Source organism: Oratosquilla oratoria, chromosome 11 (genome assembly GCF_046742065.1).
Source record: "Oratosquilla oratoria isolate Oo_2021 chromosome 11, ASM4674206v1, whole genome shotgun sequence".
NCBI lineage: Eukaryota > Metazoa > Arthropoda > Malacostraca > Stomatopoda > Squillidae > Oratosquilla > Oratosquilla oratoria.
In genome coordinates, this window is record NC_134787.1 from 1864746 (window position 1) to 1884561 (window position 19816).

General features: G+C 39.6%; 2 protein-coding genes across 4 annotated transcripts in view; one reads left to right on the top strand and one right to left on the bottom strand.

Annotated features, from left to right (window-relative positions):
- Positions 1-3805, top strand: part of LOC143029547 (ras-related protein Rab-5B-like) — a 49729-nt gene extending 45924 nt beyond the window's left edge. For all 3 annotated transcript variants that reach the window (XM_076192208.1, XM_076192209.1, XM_076192207.1), the window contains exon 6: positions 1815-3805. The gene's annotated coding sequence lies outside the window, so the exon portion shown is untranslated. The remainder of the gene's footprint in view (positions 1-1814) is intronic.
- The window catches only part of LOC143029546 (transcription initiation factor TFIID subunit 5-like), a 76955-nt gene continuing 59872 nt past the window's right edge, over positions 2734-19816 (bottom strand). The window contains exons 12-13 of the mRNA XM_076192206.1: positions 17723-17938; positions 2734-4105 (exon numbers count right to left, since the gene is read on the bottom strand). Of these exons, the coding sequence (XP_076048321.1) occupies positions 17727-17938 (212 nt within the window). The 3' untranslated portion in view covers positions 2734-4105; positions 17723-17726. The remainder of the gene's footprint in view (positions 4106-17722; positions 17939-19816) is intronic.

Genomic DNA, 19816 nt, shown 5'->3' on the forward strand with positions numbered 1-19816 from the left:
TTATCTTCAACATCCTTCTTTTGCACAACTTCCCAAACTCAGTCACTTTCTTAATCCCTCCTCTGATCCTGCCATCTCTTCCATTATCATCTCTCCATCTGCACCTTTTACCCCTTCTTCCTCTCTTAATTTCCTTCCAAAACATCTTTTTATTTAAAAAATGTCACAATCTTACCCCATTTCACATCAGCTCTCCTCTTTGCCTCCATTTTATGCTTTACTTCTCTTCTCCTTTGTACCTCTCATATTATTCTCTCATCCTATTTTGTAACCAATGTGTAAATGCATGTTTCTTCTACATTCTTTGCTTTATTATCCCACCACTTGCTACCCTTCCTGGAGCTCCACACTTCCTAACCACTCCATCTATTGGTTCATCCCCTACCCTAGCATTGAGATCTCCCAATACCACTACATTGACATTCCTCCCAAAACTTTCGAAGCACTTATTTAAATCTATCCAAAAATTTACCCTTTATATAGCTCTTCTCACTACCGGGCCCATATGTTCTTAAATACCCATATCTCCCTTCCCAGTTTCACCTTCATCCACATTAACCTTGAAGAAACCATCTACTCCACTACACACCTATCTCTGTACCTACTAGTATAGCCACCCCTTCTCTCCTTCATCCTCTCTTCACTCATGACACCCTCCCAAACTCAAACTTGCCCTTCCCTTCCAACTTAGTTTCACTCAAAGCAAACACATCCATCTTCTCACATACTGCTTATCTCTTCCCTTTTACTCTCATCTGTACCACATCCACGCACATTAAAAGACCCAAACCATAGGGTTCTGGTTGGAAAACTCCTCCCAGTTTTTTTTTTTTTTTTTTTTAAGGAATGTCCCTTTTGGGGCCACAGAGAGTAGAATGCCTAGTCCCATCCCTGTCCTATTTTTGTTGTTGCCTTTTATGACTCAAGAACACTCATTGGCAGTATTCTTTTTCCCCTACCACAGGGTTCAGTGAAAAAGGAAATGAATATACAGAGAAATGGTACAGGACAGCATAGGATGTTAAGGGAGTGCTAGGTAGGGTTTGGTGTTGGTGAGTGAGTGAGTGGAGTGGAGGGGAGTGGGAGGTGAGCCAATTGTTGTTTGCAAATAACTGCACTTGTGGCTGGTCTGAGGTTAGACTGAAGCAGTTTTTGGTGGAGTTTGAGAGGCTGTGTAAGAGGAAAAAGCTAACTAAATGTGAGCAAAATTCAGATGATCAGATGTACAAAAAATGATGGTAGTGGTGGGTTGGAGATGTTCAAAGGATTAGAGGCCAGTGGAATTGAAGAGCTTCAAGTATTTATGGTCACATATGACAGTGAATGGAGTGGAAGTGGAGGTGAATGGGAGAGGACAGAAGATAGGGGTGAATGGAGAATGGTTGTGTATGGATGATGCTATGATGCATGAGGGGGAGTGGGTGGGGGATGGGGGGTGAGGGAGTATGTTTGAAAAATAAATTGATGTAGCCCCATCTTCTCTATTTCTACATGAGAGGATGGAGAGGGGGGTGGGTCACAGATTTAATGAAGTGGCCTTGCTGTAGGTAGTACCATGTCGTGTGACACTGCTTCTGACCCAGGGTACTGGTTGAGATGCAGGAATGACCTGTCATCCAGGAGGAATCAAGATAAGAGGGAGGGAGGGGTGTGGATAGGAGTGGAGTATGTGGGGATAGAATGGGTGGGAGTGATTTTTATGTCTTTGTTTTTTGGCTACCTCACTTGTAAGGAGGAAAAAGCCTTTGGTATATGGGTGTATGATTACAAGTAAATTTTTATTAAGAACTGACTTTATCTTTTCTTCCTTACAGATGGAATATGTGATGCTAGTTTAAGTTTGGGAACTACTACATCTCTTCTCAGTAGCTCACCCCTCCATGTCAGCAGCAGCAACATTCCTGGCCTGTCATTTGTCTGGGTGGCCTATTGGCAAAGAAATTGTAAAAGATGCATTATCATTAATTTCTTTCAAATGTATTATCATAATTATGCTAATTCATATGTTTTTCTTGAGAATGATTGAGTAGTTTGCTAGAAAACACAAGTTTGTATTTCTCGCTGTGTAAGTCACATTTAGGTTTGGGGAGGCCCACACAACATCAGCAAGTAGACTGTATTTCCTTGTCAATACTGGATTTTTCATGTAGACTAGGATCATATCAAGACTGATATGTTTTCAGAAAAAGTAATGTCCCAATCTTGTGCTTCATTTTCATTGTTTACCATTTTGATTCTTCTTGATGTCACTCCATTATTTATTTATTGTTAGAAAGCTGGGTCAATATTGGGGTGCAAATAGTCATGTAAAGCTAATCCTGCTCCACCCAAAGTTGAGGAGATGAAAACTACAAAAGAGCTAATAATACCGCTATGTATGAAAAATGTATGGAATTGGTAGTTAGGTGTTGTATGTCTTATGATAATATATCAGGAGTTCATTTTACGTATCTATTACCAGTGATGATACAGACCGTATTTTCATGGAAAGATTGAGTCTTTGTATAAGCATGACAGAACGTGATGCAGCGTTCAGTCTCCTTTGTACATTTGCTGAAGTGGAGAGGCGCAAACATGGTCAGTCATGGCAGAAAAAATGCCTTCACACATTCTGCTCATCACCAAATTGCTCCAAAACTCCTTTTTCCATCTTGACCATGCTTGGCCATGTGATATTGTATAAAACCTATTTAAGTTTCTTTTTTATATGGTAGTAAAGAATTTATATGTCTATTGCAAAGTCTTGTTAGATTTACATCTCTTTGAGGAGTAACAGCAAGAAATCAGGTCTTTGCAAATAAAAAAATAATAATAATAATTATAATGCTGTCACTCAACTGTATATGGATTTGCAAAGGGAAAATGAGTTATAGTAATTTTTCAATAAAGAATAATGGCAATCTACAATTTAGGGGTTGTGTAGTCAGCCTCCAGAGCAACATTGTAATTATAAGTTTTCAGGGGTATTTGCCATACCACACTCAATTGAACCTGTTACAGGTTTGTTATATTTGTTTATAGAACAGCTGCTACACATTGTGTTAACTGTCACATTGTTGAATCCAGGATTGGTAGAAAAAAAAGGATAAAAAAAAAAAAAAATACACTGGACATGGGGTAGGATGGATGCAACTCATTAACCTGCTCTTGCCAGTCATTTTGTCACCCAATTATATATATATATATCAGCTCAAGGGAAGGTTAAGTGGCAGTCTTATGCTCCCTAGAACAGCTGGAGTACTATTTTGATGCAGCATATTTCCTACCACTTTTCAGTACCCATTAAAGAACATTATAGAAATGTAATTCATTTGTAGGGACTTGACCAGTGGAGCATACCTGGCAAGGTTTCCAGTACTCTTGTAATTAGTATATCTGGTGAAGCTATCAAAACATCTGGGGAAAAGTTAAAGACCTTTTCAGGAGTTGTAGTGCCTGCGGGTGTGGATAACTAGGATGATTTCCATTATGTATAAGGATAAGGGAAAAAATTAGCATGTGGAAAAATTTATTGCTTGTCAAACTGCTTACACTGATTTTGACTGAAGTATATCATGGCCACCTATCATACCCCCTGGTACTGCAGTCCACACAGACACACACACACACACACATACAGTAACATACACATGCCCACACACATACACACACGTGCGTGCGCATGTACATATACACGTATATATATATATATATCTAATATATAATTTTTTTTTTCTTCTTTGTGTATACACAGTGTGGACCCTTTAGTCCCTACAGCAATCTTGTACAGTTAAATTACCTATTATGAATAAAATAATCAAATCAGTATGATGTTAATAGTTCCTTTATGCAGTTTGTTTTTGAATAATAAAACAGAATGGTCTAGAGAACTTGTACGTCTACTCATTGTCACATAATGGGGATCAGATCTTAGTCAAGTAACCCAGGTGATTCATATTTATCTTCCCCCCCACTCCCCCTTGCTTATAAATTGTAGGACCTGGTAATGGCCCTACACATTCAGGTGGGGGTGGGTTGCAGTTCTTAGCAGTGGGTTGGTGGTGCCATTTTTGGTCCATCTTCTGTCTTTCATCTTGGTGCCATCTTACAATGACATTCAAACAATCTGAAAAATAGCACACACAATCACAATCCTGGAATGTAACCACTAGAACACATCCTAAGACCCACCTCCCCCACATCATCCTAAGACCCATCTCCCCCCTCTCAACCATTTCTAAACAGGAGGAGAAATTGTTACAAGAATCAAAATATGTACCATGCCAAATCAGCATAGTTTTCAGGAAGGGCACTCAATAAGCACAAGACCAATGTGTCCCAAGGGAGACTACCTACCTACCCTTGACCTAGAACTCTACATGAGGATGCAGACACATACACCAAAGGCCCTCTCTAGTATGGGTGGCCAATTCAAAGTACACCTATTTCATACACAATTTAAATTTAACGTCTTGGCACTTTGTGGGTGGAGGTTCATTCTTGTATTATGCCACACACCAACAAGGCAGAGATCTTCCACCGTAGGGCCCGGCAGCTTGAGTTGGTTAACAACTATTTCAATCCACTTTCCCAAATCTCTTGTAAAGAGACCCCTGGTTCCTAGAATTCACTCAGAAAAGAAATAGAAAGTTGTCTGGGTAGGTAGAGTGGGGAACTGCGGCATGTATTCGGTATTTTTTGTGTGGTGGTTGCATCAGGGATAGTTTCTGTTGGTATTGTTTTAGTGCTTGGTGGTGGCCTAAACATAGTCATACTAGTGTGGTTCTTGTTTTTCTTGGAGGAGCAAGAGGTTTTGAATTAACAAATTGAATTAGAAAGTATACCAGAACAAAGATGGTGTGTGGGAGAAGAAGGATGGAAAGGAATAGGAGGGGTAGTGAATAGTGGGATGAAGAGGTGAAACTGGTAATAGAACAAGTTGCAAGTAGGACTTGAGAAACATGAGACATACAAGAAGAGAGAAGAAGCAAACTGTAAGGTGATGTAGGCAAATGTTAAATGGGGTAGGAGTTTTGAAGTGAAATGTGTGAGGGGAGAGTCAGATAGAGAGGAAAAGGTAAAATGTGCAAATGGATAAAAGTTAGTGAAAGGAAGGTAGTATGGGGGAGATGGGTGAAGTATTTCAAAGAATTGTTGAATGTGGAGGAGGTTAGGGATGGACTGATGGGAGAAGAAAATGACCGATAAAAACAAGATATGATGAGCACTGAAAACTATGAAAGCTGGTAAGGCACCTGGTTTGGACAGGTGTCATGCAGTGTCTGACAAAGGAAGGAATGTTTATTTTGGATTGGCTAATGAGGTTTTTAATGTGTGCCTAAGGGTTGGAAGTATATAGGAGGACTGGAGGAGTACATAGGAAAAGGAGACGTGTGAATGTAGTAGTTTTAGAGGAATCTGTGGAGTGTAGTTGGAAGGGCATATGGGAGGGTGTTAATTGAGAGGATTTGGGGGAGGAACAGAGGTATTGGTGAGGTGCAGTGGATTTAGGAAATGTAGAGGGTACATGGATAAATTTTTTGTGGTAAGGCAGATTTGTGAGAAGTTTTGGCAAAGGGTAAGGATGTTTACTGGGCCTTTATGGATTAAGAGAAGGCTCATGATGGGGTAGACTGGAAGACTTAGGAAGTATTGTAGGTTTATGGAATAGGGGGAAAACTGCTAAAGGCAGTCAAAAGCTTTTACATTAGTAGAGCTTATGTTAGGATTGGTAATGGTGAGGTCGAATGGTTTGAAATGAAGGTGGGGCTGCACCAGGGGTATGTTCTGTTGCTATGGTTGTTCAACGTGTACATGGATGGGAGTACTGCAGGAGGTAGATGCAAGTGTGATGGGCAGACGATTAAAAAGACTGGAGGGAAATAGATTATCCAGTTGTTACTGATGACTCTATGCTTGTGGCAGGGTCAGAGGAAGGTCGGAGACAGCTAGTGACTGAGTTTGGTAAGGTATGCAATAGGATGATGCAAAGTAGGTAAGAACAATGTGATGAGGTGTACAAGTGGTGAGGGTGGCAGGAAGCTGGAGGTAAATCTCAAAGGAGAAAGGTTAGAGGTTTATCTATATACCAAGAGCTTTTTCCCCCTTATTAGGAAGGTAGCCAAGTCAAAGGCATGTACCCACTCCCACCCATTCCACAACCCTCTCACCTTTCCTCTCTCTCATCTTAGCTCCTCATGGAGGATGGGTTCATCGCTGTGTCCTGACCATTGCCCTGGGTCAGAAGCGATGCAGCAAGACACAGTACATCCATAGTAAGGCTGCTTCACTTGATCAGTGACTGACCCCCTCTGTCCCCTTATGTAGAAAAAGAGAAGACGGGAAGAAATCCCTTCAGGCTGTGTCAAAATATCTTTCACACATGAGCATTCCCTTACCCCCCTCCCTTCCTTGCATAACAGTATCATCTATACTATAGTATAGAGGAAGTGGATAGTTTTAAATATTTAGGGTTGGATGTAGCAGGGAATGGAGGAGGAGGGGTGGAGGTAAACTGCACAGTGAGGGAAACAAGTAAATGTCTTGGATGAATAAAAAGTGTTATGAGAAATAGGTATCTGGGGATAGATGCAATGAGAAGGTTGTATGAAGGGGTAATTGTGCCAATAATACAGCATGAGGCAGAGTGTTTGAATTTAAAGGAGGCAGAAATGAGAAATTTGAATGTTTGAGAAGTATGGTTGGTGTTATGAGGATAGAGTGGGAAATAAGGAGTGCAAAGGGAGCTGTTGAAAGAACACCGGGATGGAGAGTAGCAAAAAAAGTATGGAAGGCTAGGTGGGTGTAGTGAACCTGAGGTGACCAAGAATGAGATGGCTAGATAGGGTGAAGGGGTTGTGAGTTAAAGGGGAATGTCTGACATGAGCTGATGGTGTAATCGGAACCATGCTGGTCTTGTATTTGCTTAGTTGTGGATTTGAATCCTATACTTCTCCTATTCCTAGCAGTGGCTGTTACCTGACCCCACAATCTAAACACAAAGGGCTGCAGCCAAACTACTCCTGGCATAGGTTCCTCACCTTCAGTTAAGCAGTGAAGGGAGAAGGCACTGAACTGTACCGATCATTTTCATGTGTTCTGTGGGGAAGATTTTAGTTTTTGGATGCAGATATTCTGTTAGTGGTTTTAATGCATCCTGTTATCCTCAATGTATTGTTTTGTATATATATACACATATATTTTTATTGTTGTTGGGAACTATGTTGTAGAGGCATGGTTGAGTGTGGTTCTCAAGAATTATTATTAGACTGTGATTAGTTTCTGATGACCAGATCATACTGATCTAATCATGTTTATTTCCTTGTTCATTTTTATTGTCAGGTCCTTAATGTGTGGGCTAAAGAACATATATCAAAGGCAAGGACCAGGATTTTAGGGTTGTCAGGAGTGTGCAATGTTACTGATGATTTCTGAGGGGTGGCTTCTATTTAGTTTTTTTTCAAGACCATTTTAGTTTGTCTAAGTAAGATTGGATGTTCTTTGCAGCTATTCTGTAGTTGCTATGCTGGGTTATAATTGTTAGGTCATTTGCATAGATGAGTGGTTTAAGTTAACTCTGGATCTGGTGTAGGCAGATCATGTGAAATAGTTAGCTGAAAGTATTGCTCTTTGAGGGATTCCACTGTTCAGTCTTTTGGTCCTACACATTTGGCTGTTTTGGGTAACTGTGGTCTGCCAGCTAAGAAGTTTGTAGCCATTTCTTGTCATTGTTGTGTCCCTCTGATCTTTTTTGATGGTAAATGTTTGGGAACTTCATTATATGGCAGACTTTTTACCCCCTTCTCATCCCCTCAAGGATTGTTTATGAAGCAAATGAGATCCCTATGGATCATATCATTTGTTCGTTGGGCGTTAGGTCTTTATCCAGACCTTCCTGGAGGAAGATTAATTGCTGCCTCATCAGCTCTTCATGGTGCTCTCTTGGGATTGACTCCTACCAAGGAGTTGATGCTAAGTGTGAGGTAGTGACAGAGTGACAGTATATTCAGTCACTGTTGAACTATCTTGTCATTACCTACAAATAATCTCCCTCACTCTCATCTGGCTGGGGAATGGCTCCCACTGAGGTCACCCTTGCTGCAGTGAAGAAGACAACACAAAGTGGAAGCAGTATCCCTCCAAAATTCAAATCCCCTCTGCTGCATCCCCACCCCTCTCCACGACACCTTCCCCAAACACAGGAAAAATCTACTTGAGATGATACATACATACATATACCAAGGCTTTTTCCCCCTTACAAGGGAGGTAGCCAAAAAGGAAAAGGCATAAAATCATTCCCACCCATTCCATCCCTGAATACACTCCACACCCCTCCACCCTCCCTCTTATCTTAGCACCTCCTGGATGACGGGTCATCCCTGCACCTTGTCCACTGCCCTGGGTCAGAGATGATGCATTGGAAATTTCCAACCTCCCCTCCCCATTGCCACATTCCAAGCTGAAATATGCCTCATTTTGTCACCAGCTCCACACCCTACATAGAGAAAAACTCACCCTAGCCCTTTGGACCTCCCAATACGCTTAGACTCAATGGAATGAATGATCACTGGTCAAACTCAAATTCATTTCCAGAACCCTACCTTTCCAAACCCACTTTCAAAAATGCCATTTCCTCCCCTTGCAAAGAAACACCCATCCACCCCTCACCAAATACCTTTTCCCAAAATACAACCCTACAACACCTATACTTGAAGGACTCCCACTGGCAAAGCCCCCTTCCTCAAACCCCACTGCCATGTAATCCATATCAACAATTGTATCCTATCAATCCAAACACTAATGCATTGAATTCTATAATGGAATTCCCAAAGACTTGTATCAAACTGAAAATTTCAACAATTCTGACTTAACTTGAGTGCATCTGATAATAAGAAACACACGTTCACTACATCTTCCCACCCCAACTTGTTACTTGTCCTTCCCTCTCTCTTCTGAAGCTAAATGGGTAGGAAAAGCAATCCTGGTTTGCACAGGCATCTCATCGTTACCACTCACAATCCTTATCCTTCAAGCCATTGCAGCTGAACCATTCCTATATCATCCACTAATCATCTATGCTCTGTATCTGTTCCCATCAGGTAATATAACTCCAGGGAACACTATTTAATCTTCTTAACCAACTACCAACCCCACTTCAACTAGAAGATTTAAACACTAGACACTCCCTTTGGGAAACCACTCAAACCCCACAAAGTAAACAGATATACTCCCTACTAACAACTTACACACTATCTTCAACACCAACCAGTGTACAACTTCTTATCTTCAAACACTATCCCACACTCCCATTGATCTTTGTAAGTACACCTGGCCTTGATTTCTATTGGTCTGAAATACCAGACCTAAATGGTCCACCATAGTGTCCATTTTCCACTTCCCGTTACATGCTCTCCTCTACCCCCCAACCTCAGCACTAACCTATTTACCTATATCTCAAATCACATAACATCAGCACCACTCCTCTCACTCCCAAATGCTTGACCATCCACATCTCAACACAGATTAATGGTAGAATCTGGAGTGTTCCACAGTTCACTTATGTAATGGGGGCCTCTTTCCCTTTATTAGGGAGGTAGTCAGCCAAGACATGCACCCAGTTCCGCCCATTCTACCCCCATCCACCATCCACTGTTCCCCTCTCATCTTAGCTCCTCATGGATGAAGGGTCATCCCAATCTCCTGCCCACTGCTCAGGTCAGAAGTAATGCAGCAAGATACAGCACATCCACAGGAGGGTCATGAGTGGATGAATGCCAAGTAATGCATCAAGTAGGTTGACATTCATGACAAACTTTTATCAACAATGTAATTAAAGATGTGGAAAAATCTCCTTCATACAGTTACTCCTGCAAAGGTCCCATTGCTGTAGCCTGACTAGTAGGTGTAACCCTCATTAATGATCTCATCACTACCTGGTCTCTGCCTCAGAGAGAGCCACTATATCAATTCTAAGCCTGGGTTCTTAAAAAAAGGGGGGGGGGGTTAGCTAATTGTTCTGGGTGAAAGAGAAAATGTTCCAGACACACACTTCAACAGAGAGTGATCATTCCAAAATGTTGGAAGACACAAAGCATGCATTAATTGAATTAATGAAAGGAGGAGACAGTAATTATGGGCAACTTTAACTCCAAAGAAATATGTAGGGAAGAAAGGACAGTGAAAGGTGAAGAAGACCTTTGGAGAAATATATTACTGGATATGACCATTGAATACACAATGACCCAATGGGTAAAGGAAAATATCAGATATAAAAGATTTAATATTTATGTCAGAGCCTGAAATTGTGGATATAATAAGAATACAAGATACCAACTGGGAAGAGTGACCACATACTAATAGAGTTCAAACTAAAAGAAAAAATTGATTTGAGAAAAAATGAGAAACATAGAAAAGCAAGACTAATGTATAACAAAATAGATTTTGAGAAACAAAATTCTTTGAAAATGTAAACTGGGAAAACTTCTTAGATGAAGAAACAAAAATGGAAGAGAAATGGAACATATTAAAAGAAATTTATAAAGAGGGAATAGACAAATATGTACCAAAGCAGAAGCAAGAGTGTAACATTAAAGTTGGTTCAACAAAAAATATAATGAGGCTAAAGATAAAAGAGACAAAGCTTGGAGAAAAAAAAAAAAAAAAAAGTGTAGCAAACATATATTAAACTAAAAAATATGTAAAAATATGCAGGGGAGAAAAGAGAAACTATGAAAAAGACATAAAAGACAAATGCAAAGACCAATTTAAACAGGTATGCGAATGGTAAACAAGAGAAAGTGAAACCATGTCAAGGGAATGAAGAATATATAGATATAGAAATGGCTGAAATTATAAACAAATATTTTATAATTGAAAGTTTTATCTCAAATTTGAACTTTAACTTTCTGCTTCTCTTACATTCCAAGTCTACCCTGTAAAATGCCATTAGCACAATCCCTTCATATCTCCTCTGCATCAATTCTCAGATGCCTATTTCTCAATATACTTTTTTTTAATCCCCCAAGGCATTTACTTGCTTCTCTCAATCTACAATTTACCTCCACTTCCAGTCCTCCCTGCCACATGTGACCCTAAATACCTAAAACTATCTACCTCCCCTAGCCTCTCTCCTTTAAGACTTCCAATTCTCTGCCATCCTCTCCCTTTGTGCATCTCATCACATTTACTTTCAACTTTCTTCTATTGCAAACCTTCCCTAACTCTGTCACTGCCTTAATCCCCCCTCTGATCCTGCCACAAGCACAGTGTCATCAGCAAACAACAACTGGCTCACCTCCCACTTTTCTCCATTTTCTTTAACCATCTCCAATCCCCTGACCATTACCCTTGCATTTACCTCCTGCACCACCCCATCCATATACATATTGAACAGCCATGGTGACATAACACATTTCTGACAGCCACACTTTTACCTTAAATCATTTGCTCTCTCCATTTCCAATTCTAACATGGGCTCTACTACTCTTGTAAGAACTCTTGACTGCCCTTAACAGGTTTCCCCAAATCCCATATATCTACCCTGTCAGAAGCCTTTTCCAAATCCATAGAGGCCTAAAAAACATCCTTTCCTATCAATAATGTCTCAAATATCTGCCTTACCACAAAAATCTGATCCACACAACCCATACCTTTCTTAAGCCCACTGTTCCTCTCCTAATCCTCTCAATTAAAACCCTCTCATTTGCATTCCCAACTACATTCAAGAAAATTATCCTTCTAAAATTACTACAATCACATTGGTCCCTTTTTCCCTTGAAAAGTAGAATTATACAGGCACTCCTCCAGTCCTCCGATACTCTACCTTCCCTCAGACACACATTAAACAACCTCACTGGCCAGTCCACTATTACTGTACAGTACATCCATTCTTCACTCAGCATGACACCTATCCAGCCCAAATATCGAAATTAAAAATATTGAACATTTAAACATGTACCATAATGCACACATAAAATCATACTTGAAAACTGTTTCTGAAACACTATCACCAATTATTTTTCATTAATCCATGCAAACAAAAAACTTCCCATTACTTTCAGTCCATAAGAACATTGAATTAGACTGAATTGGGAAGGAAATAACTGAATTGAAGGTTAAGATCAAGATGTTGAAGGTTGAATACATTTTCCACTTTTATTTTATAAATATTGCATTTACAGTACAAAATCTGGCATAACAACTAATTTTATGATGGTTTTCAATGAGAATTGGTCACTATCACATTATTGTATTTCAGCAGTGTGGTGATACTGCCATCTTGAAAATTACCTACAGTCATCTCTTTTCTTTTCTTTTTACATCAACACTGTTTAGGCTGGCAAAGTGACTCAGTAGTGATTTCTAAACTTGTGCCATGCAAATCTGTGTGATAACCATCCTGGACAGTATTTGAAGATGGCAAATGCCAACAGTTTTAGCCAAGTACACCCCACCTCTGACATTCACAGTTTCCACTTTTGTGGATTCACAAAAATCACAGATTTCTCATAATCATAAATGTTTTTTATTATTTGTGTGTTGCATTATTAAATTAGGTTCAGGCTAATTTTAGGTGTTTAAAATGATTGACTTCTAGTACAGGTCATCATCAACATAACACTGACCTGCTGTAAAGTGATCTGGTCATATATATAAAAAAGAAAAAAGTGTAATGGTATTATAATAATATTTAAGTCATATTTTACTAATATTTTCTTCGTTCATTATTGCTATCACTACTTAGTATTGTATTATCTTTCTACACACACACACACTATATACATATATATATATATATATTTGTTATGCTAATTTTGCAATCTTTTTATCTTTCTTTAGACATTATTGTGTCATATTTTGCCACTGTTTTTCTTCATTGTTGTTATAATCATTGTATCACCACTGTTTTAGTACTGTATAACCTTTCTACACATTGAATAAAAATTCAACCTTTTTTTAGTTAATTTTACAATCTTTTTTATATTTCTTTAAACATTAATTTTTCTGCTTTTTATGGTTTCTTTAATGTTTCATACAATTTGTTCTCTCCACATTGCTTTGTTTCTTATTTTTAAATTTGGCAGGTTCAAAGGAGAGAGGTTGGAGGAAGTGGATAGTTTTAGGCATTTAGGGTCGCATGTAGTAGGAAAGGATGGGTGGAGGTATACTGTAGATTGAGTGAAGCAAGTACATGCCTTAGGGGATTAAAGTGTCCTGAGAAATAGGCATTTGGGAATGGATGCAATGAGATTATATGAAGGGGTGATTGTGCAGACAGCACTGCATGGGGGAGTCTTTGAATTTAAGAAAGACAGCGAGGAAAAGTTGAAATGTATTTGAAATGAAATGTCTGATAAGTATGGTAAGGGTTACAAGGTTGGATAACATGAGAAACAATGACGTGAGGAGGACAGCAGGGATGGAAAAGGAGATGGTAGAGAGGGCTGATGAGAGAGTATTGGGATGGTTTGGACACATGGACAGAATGAGTGAAGAAAGATTAGTATAAGAGGTGTGGAAGGCACATGTGGATAAAGTGAACGTGAGGGGATGACTGAAGATGAGATTGATGGATGGGATAAAAGGGGTATTGAGCAAGAGGGGAATGTCTGTTGAGCAAGGAAGGAAAAAGGCAGGATATTGGGGTGTGTGAAAAATGGTTGTGCATAGATGATACTATGATGCAAGAAAGGGAGGGGCTGAAGGACTGGGGAAGGGAGTAGGGAGTGTTTATGTGTGAATTATATTTTGATACAGCCCAAATGGATTTCTCCATATCTTATGTTTTTCTACATGATGGGACAGAGAGGGGGGGATTGCCAATTAAATGAAGTGGCCGTGCTATGAATGTGTTATCTTGCTGCACTGCTTCTGCCCAAGGCAGTGGGCAGGAAACAGAGATGACTTGTGATCCATTAGGACCTAAGATGAAAGGGTGGTGATGAGAGTGGAATAGATGGGAGTGGAATGAGTGGGTGTGGGTACGTGCCTTTTGACTTCGCTACCTCCCTTGTAAGAGAGAAAAAGCCCTTGGTATATAGATAGACAGGTTCAAATCAAATGCTACATACAATGGACTCTATTATTCATCATATGGCAACCAAACCTTGACAAATAATGAAAAGTGTTGAATTATGTAGCTGTAGGGGCAATTGATGCCAAGTGGCCTAGAGGTGCAGGATGTCCCTGGAACAAATAAGAAGTTCTTGCCAGCCAATGTGAGTGTTGGGAGTGTGTGATGTCATATGATGGTTCTTGCAAATCATACTGTTTACCGGAATGGCTTGTGGCCTGCCAGCTGGCAGAATAACAAACATGGGCCATTTTGCTGCATTAATTTTTTGCTGATTTAATACAAAGACAGATTTTATTTTAAACTGGACACACTTTTGAAGCCAAATAATAAAATACATTGAATAATAACACAAATAATAGAGTTTACTGTACTACAGTACTGTTCAACAAAGCTGTTGAACATACTGTGGCTGAACCAAAGTGTGTGTTTCTCTATTTACATGGGTCTATGTACCAAGTACCTCTTCCACCTTATAAGGATGGTAGTCAGCCGAGGCAACCCACTTCTACTCATTCCACTCCCATCCACCACCCAATGGTTCTCCCTCATCTTAGCTCCTCATGGATGACGGTCATCCCTGTTTCCTGCCCACTCCCTGGGTCAGAAGCAAAGCAGCAAGATACAGTACATTTACAGCAGGGCCGATTCATTTACACGGCAACCCTCCCTTCTTGTCCCCTCATGTGAAAAATAGAGAAAAAAAGGAGAAATCCCTTTGGGCTGCATCAAAGGAATTTTCATGGATGCACCGAGTGTTGATAAAAGACAACCTGTCATCTGATAGACATATCAACTGGATTGTGGGATCTGCAGGAGATTAAAGTGGCTCTTAAATATATGGATGAAGAGACAATGAAAACTCATCAAACCCTGATCCATCCAAGACTGGAATAAGTGTAAGTAATGTGGTCCCCACACAGAGTGAAGGATATAAGTAAGACTGAGAGAATACAAAGGGCAGTAACCAAACAGGTCCCCAGCCTGGCAGATAAACCATATGAGGAAAGACTAAAAGCATTGGGTCTACCAACTTTGAAAGATTGAAGAGAAAGAGGTGATATTATTATAGTATTCAGGTATTAAAGATTGACAGAAAATATCTCTCGATTTGGGATGGGAGGGCTTTAGGAGATCATGAGAGTAAGTTGAGAAAGACTAAATATATAAAAGATGTGAATAAATACAATTTTCCATGCAAATGCATAAATACCTGGAATAGCTTAGGTAATATAGCCCAAGCTAGAACATTACATGAATATGTACAAATGCTAAATTGGAGAGTAAGAAGCAGGATCCCATAAAGAATGCTCCTTTCCTGTATACTACAATTAGGTAAATACAAAGTTATGAAAGTCATTTACTCTGAGCAATGGTCCCCAATCAGAATAACCAAAGTTTTTCAGTAAGGCATGAGCAATGGTCCCCAATCAGCATAACCAAAGTTTTTCAGTAAGGCACTCTCATAGCCCTGAATAATGATAAGACTGATCATTAACCATAAGAACATAAGAAGAAAACTGGAAGAGACCATAAGGCCTATACTAGGCAGTTCCAAGTCCATTGCCACTTATCATCCCTATCCATAAAGTTACCTAACCTTCCCATAAAGCAACTGTTTCAGTGCTCACTACATGGTTACTAAGTCTATTCCATTCATTAACCACTCTGTTGGTAAACCAGTTCTTCTTATTTCCTTCTTAAACCTAGATTTGTCCACTTTAAATCCATTACTGAGTCCTGTCCTGCTATCGTATGTAATATATATATATATATACATATATATATATATATATATATATATATATGTGTGTATTCATATACATATACAGTAGAACCTCTACTTACGATTGCCTAAACATACGAATTTTCCAACATACAATGTAAAATTTGATCTAATATTTGACTCTACACCCGAAGTAATTTCCAACATACGAAATCGTCAAAGTTTCGCATATACAGTATACGGCGTCGAAGTTTCTTGTAGTGTCGCAGTTTCATGGTTAGCCCACTAGACGGCAGTCAGTTCACAGCTCTCCTTCGTGTCACGTGGTTCTCCTTGTTCTGATCATAAATAACAGTGCTCAATACCTTCCTTTTTCACATTTCCTTTTTTATTTTATCATCATGGGTCCCATGAAGGCTAGTGCAAGTGGTAGCAGTGGTGAAAAAAGGAAGAAAGTAATGTTTTCCTTAGAAGTAAAGCAAGAAATCATAGAAAAGCATGAGAGCGGTGTTTGTATAAGTGATCCTTATAAATGATTTTTTTTTTTACATCTCTCTTATATACAGTAATGCATTTGTTTTATTGCTATGTGTAATCATCTGCAGTACAGTATTTATTAAGGAGTTATCATTGGTTTTTGGGCTGTGGGACGAATTAAACGAATTACAGTGTATTGTTATGGGAATATTTGATTTAACATACGACCATTTCAACATACGAAGTAGGTCCTGGAACAAATTAAATTCGTATGTAGAGGTTCTACTGTATATATATATATAGTTGTATTTACCTAGTTGTATCTTACAGGAAGGGGAGCTACGCTTGTGGCGTCCTGCCTTTGTATCTCGCAGTGTCTGGTTTGCTCTTTAATTCATGTATGGTTTTTGCACACACTATTGTTTTGTCCAGTTTTCATCTTTTCATTTTCACGCTTAACCTCTATTATATAATTTTTCATTACCTTGAGTTCGGTTCTTAGTTCTGAGTTTGTTCTTTTTAGATCGGATATCTCGTTGTTAGCTTGGGCTAAACATTCCATTAATTCTACAATTTCTTTCCTTAGTTCTATGAATTCATTCTCCCACTCATTTCCCTTTCCATGTCTAAGATTCAACTCAAATTTCTTCTCTCATACTTACCAAAGCCAGAAAAGGAGTCTTCATTATATATTCGATATCTCGCTAGTGTCTTGATTGGTCTGTTTACAATGTACTTTGGTATGGTGCCTCTAGATGTCTCTGCTATCGAGTCAACATTCAATTCAAAATTATCATTATTTTCTTGCATTTTCTCTTAAGTCAAACTAGCACAGCAGAGAATTCATTATGGACAACCACAATTACTCCCCCTCCCATTCAATACAAACCAGGCCTCCTTCTTTGTACAATTGAGAATTTTTATCTTCCATAGAGCACAAATGAAGAGATGTTTATAGTTCTGAAGCTCATGTGTGTGTATGTATATGTATATCAAAAAACAGTTTTCTATATGGATGCATCAACTCCTGGAGTAGATCATAAATTGGTGCAACCCATGCTAAAACCACGAATAAATAAAAATCTTAATATGATAACTGGAGAGGTGACAGGACCCCAAAAATTTAACTCCTTTTACATAAATCATGATGATATGGTTTAACGTCACATAGTCCCCCCTATCAGGAGGCTAGGACGGTGCCCCACACAGAGGGCTTTGTAGCATGGAATTTAATAAACCATGCCCTTGGTTCAACTTAGGATGGTGGCAGGATTTGAACCGCCCTCACCTCGACCTTCGCCACAAGTAATGATGCCCTAACCCGCTCAGCCAGCGAGCTTCCAATCATATCAACCATATCAACATAAATCATCACTATCAATTACATTAATACAATTAGGTAAATACACATACACAGAATACAAATTAATATAATCACAACAAACAACAATAAGAAATTTTGCATTCACCCTCTCAGCTTTCAAACTGTCCTCCTGCTAACAAGACATTTCTTCTTGTAAAGTGTGTGGAAAGAACTGGTGTGTTCTTGGTAGGAAAGGAGGCAAGGAGGAGATCACTGCTGGACCGCTTCATCTCAGGACTGTGAGAGACATTGACATCATCATCATGGTTGTCCTCCATTACTCTGCTGAAGTCCCAAAGCTTCACACAGTTGTCCAATCCACCTTAAAAAAAAAAAAAAAAAAAAGTTGAATTTTGAATATATACTTCAAATCAGCTTGAGCTAAACTTAACTCTTCAAATCTATTATCTATCTATATACAAAGAGCTTTTTCACCCTTATTAAGAAGGTAGCAAAGTCAAAGGCATGTAACTACTCCCACCCATTCCACTACACCTTCCTTCCTCTCATCTTAGCTCCTCGTGGATGATGGGTCATCCTTGTATCCTGCCCTGGGTCATAGGCAATGTAGCAAGACACAGTACATCCACAGCAAGGCCACTTCACTCAATCAGCAACCCTCCCCCATCTCCATCCCCTTATGTAGAAAAAGACAGAAAACAGGGAGAGGTCCCTTCAGTCTGTGTCAAAATATCATTCACACATAATCATTCCCTACCCTGTCCCCATCTCCTGCCCTTCCCTTCCTTGCATAACAGTATTATCTATACACAGTCACTCTCCACTCATTCCTATTTCCTGCCTTCTCCCTTCCTTGCTCAACAGACATTCCCCTCTTGCTCAATGTCCCCTTCACCCCATCTGTCCATCTCATCCTTGGTTGTCCCCTCAAGTTCATTCCCTCCACACTTTTACTAATCTTTCATCACTCATTCTTTCCATGTGTCCAAACCATCCCAATAATCTTTCATCAGCCCTATCTGCCATCTCCTTTTCCACTCCTGCTCTCCTCCTTACCTCCTCATTTCTCACTCTATCCAACCTAGTAACTTCTACCATACTTCTGAGACATTTCATCTCAAAAACATTTAAATGTTTCATACAATCTCCTCTTTGCATCCATTCCCAGTTGGATCATAATTCAATTGACTTAGAAGCATAATATCAATGATGCTTTGAACTGAAAATTGGTTCACTAATGTAAACATGGTATTGGTTAATGAGACACTATACCCTGTGATAAAATTGCGTTGACTAAAGGTTTTTCACATTTATATATGAAGAGCTTTTCTCCCTTATATGGGACATAACTAAGTCAGAGGCACATACCTATTCCCACCCATTTCACTCCCATCCACCACCCTTTCCACTCTTCCCATCTCAGCTCCTCATGGATGATGGGTCATCCCTGCATCTGCCAGCTGTCCTGTGTCAAACACAATGCAGCAAGACACGGTGCATCCACAGTAAGGCTGCTTCATTTAATTGGCGACCCCCCCCTCTCTGTCCCCTCATGCTGAAAAAGAGAAGATGGGGAGAAATCCCTTTGGGCTCCATCAAAATATCATTCACACATAAGCACTCCTTAACCCACCCCTCCATTCCTTGCATAACAGTATCATCCATACACAGTCATTTTCCACACATCCCTATCTCCTGGCTTCTCCCTTGCTCCACTGGCATTCCTCTCTTGCTCAATGCCCTATTCACTCCATCTCATCCTCAGTCATCCCCTCAAGTTCACTCTCTCCACCTGTGCTTTCCAAAATTCTTTTACCAATCTTTCCTCATTCATTCTTTCCATGTGTCCAAACCATCCAAATAATCTTTCATCAGCCCAATATGCCATCTCCTTTTTCATTCCTGCTCTCTTCCTCACCTTGTTTCTCACTCTACCCAACCATGTAATGCCTGCCATACTTCTCAGACATTTCATCTGCCTCTTTTAAATTCCAAGTCTCTGCCTTATACAATGTTGTCAGCCCAATCATCCTTTCATACAATCTTTTCTTTGCATCCATTCCCAGTTGCCTATTTCTCATAACACTTTTTAATCCTCCAAGGCATTTACTTGCTTCTCTCAATCTACAATTTACCTCCACCTCCATTCCTCCCTCTCCTGCCATATGTGACTCCAAATACCTAAAGCTATCCACTTCCAACTTACTTCCAACTCACTGCCATCCTCTATCCTTGTGCA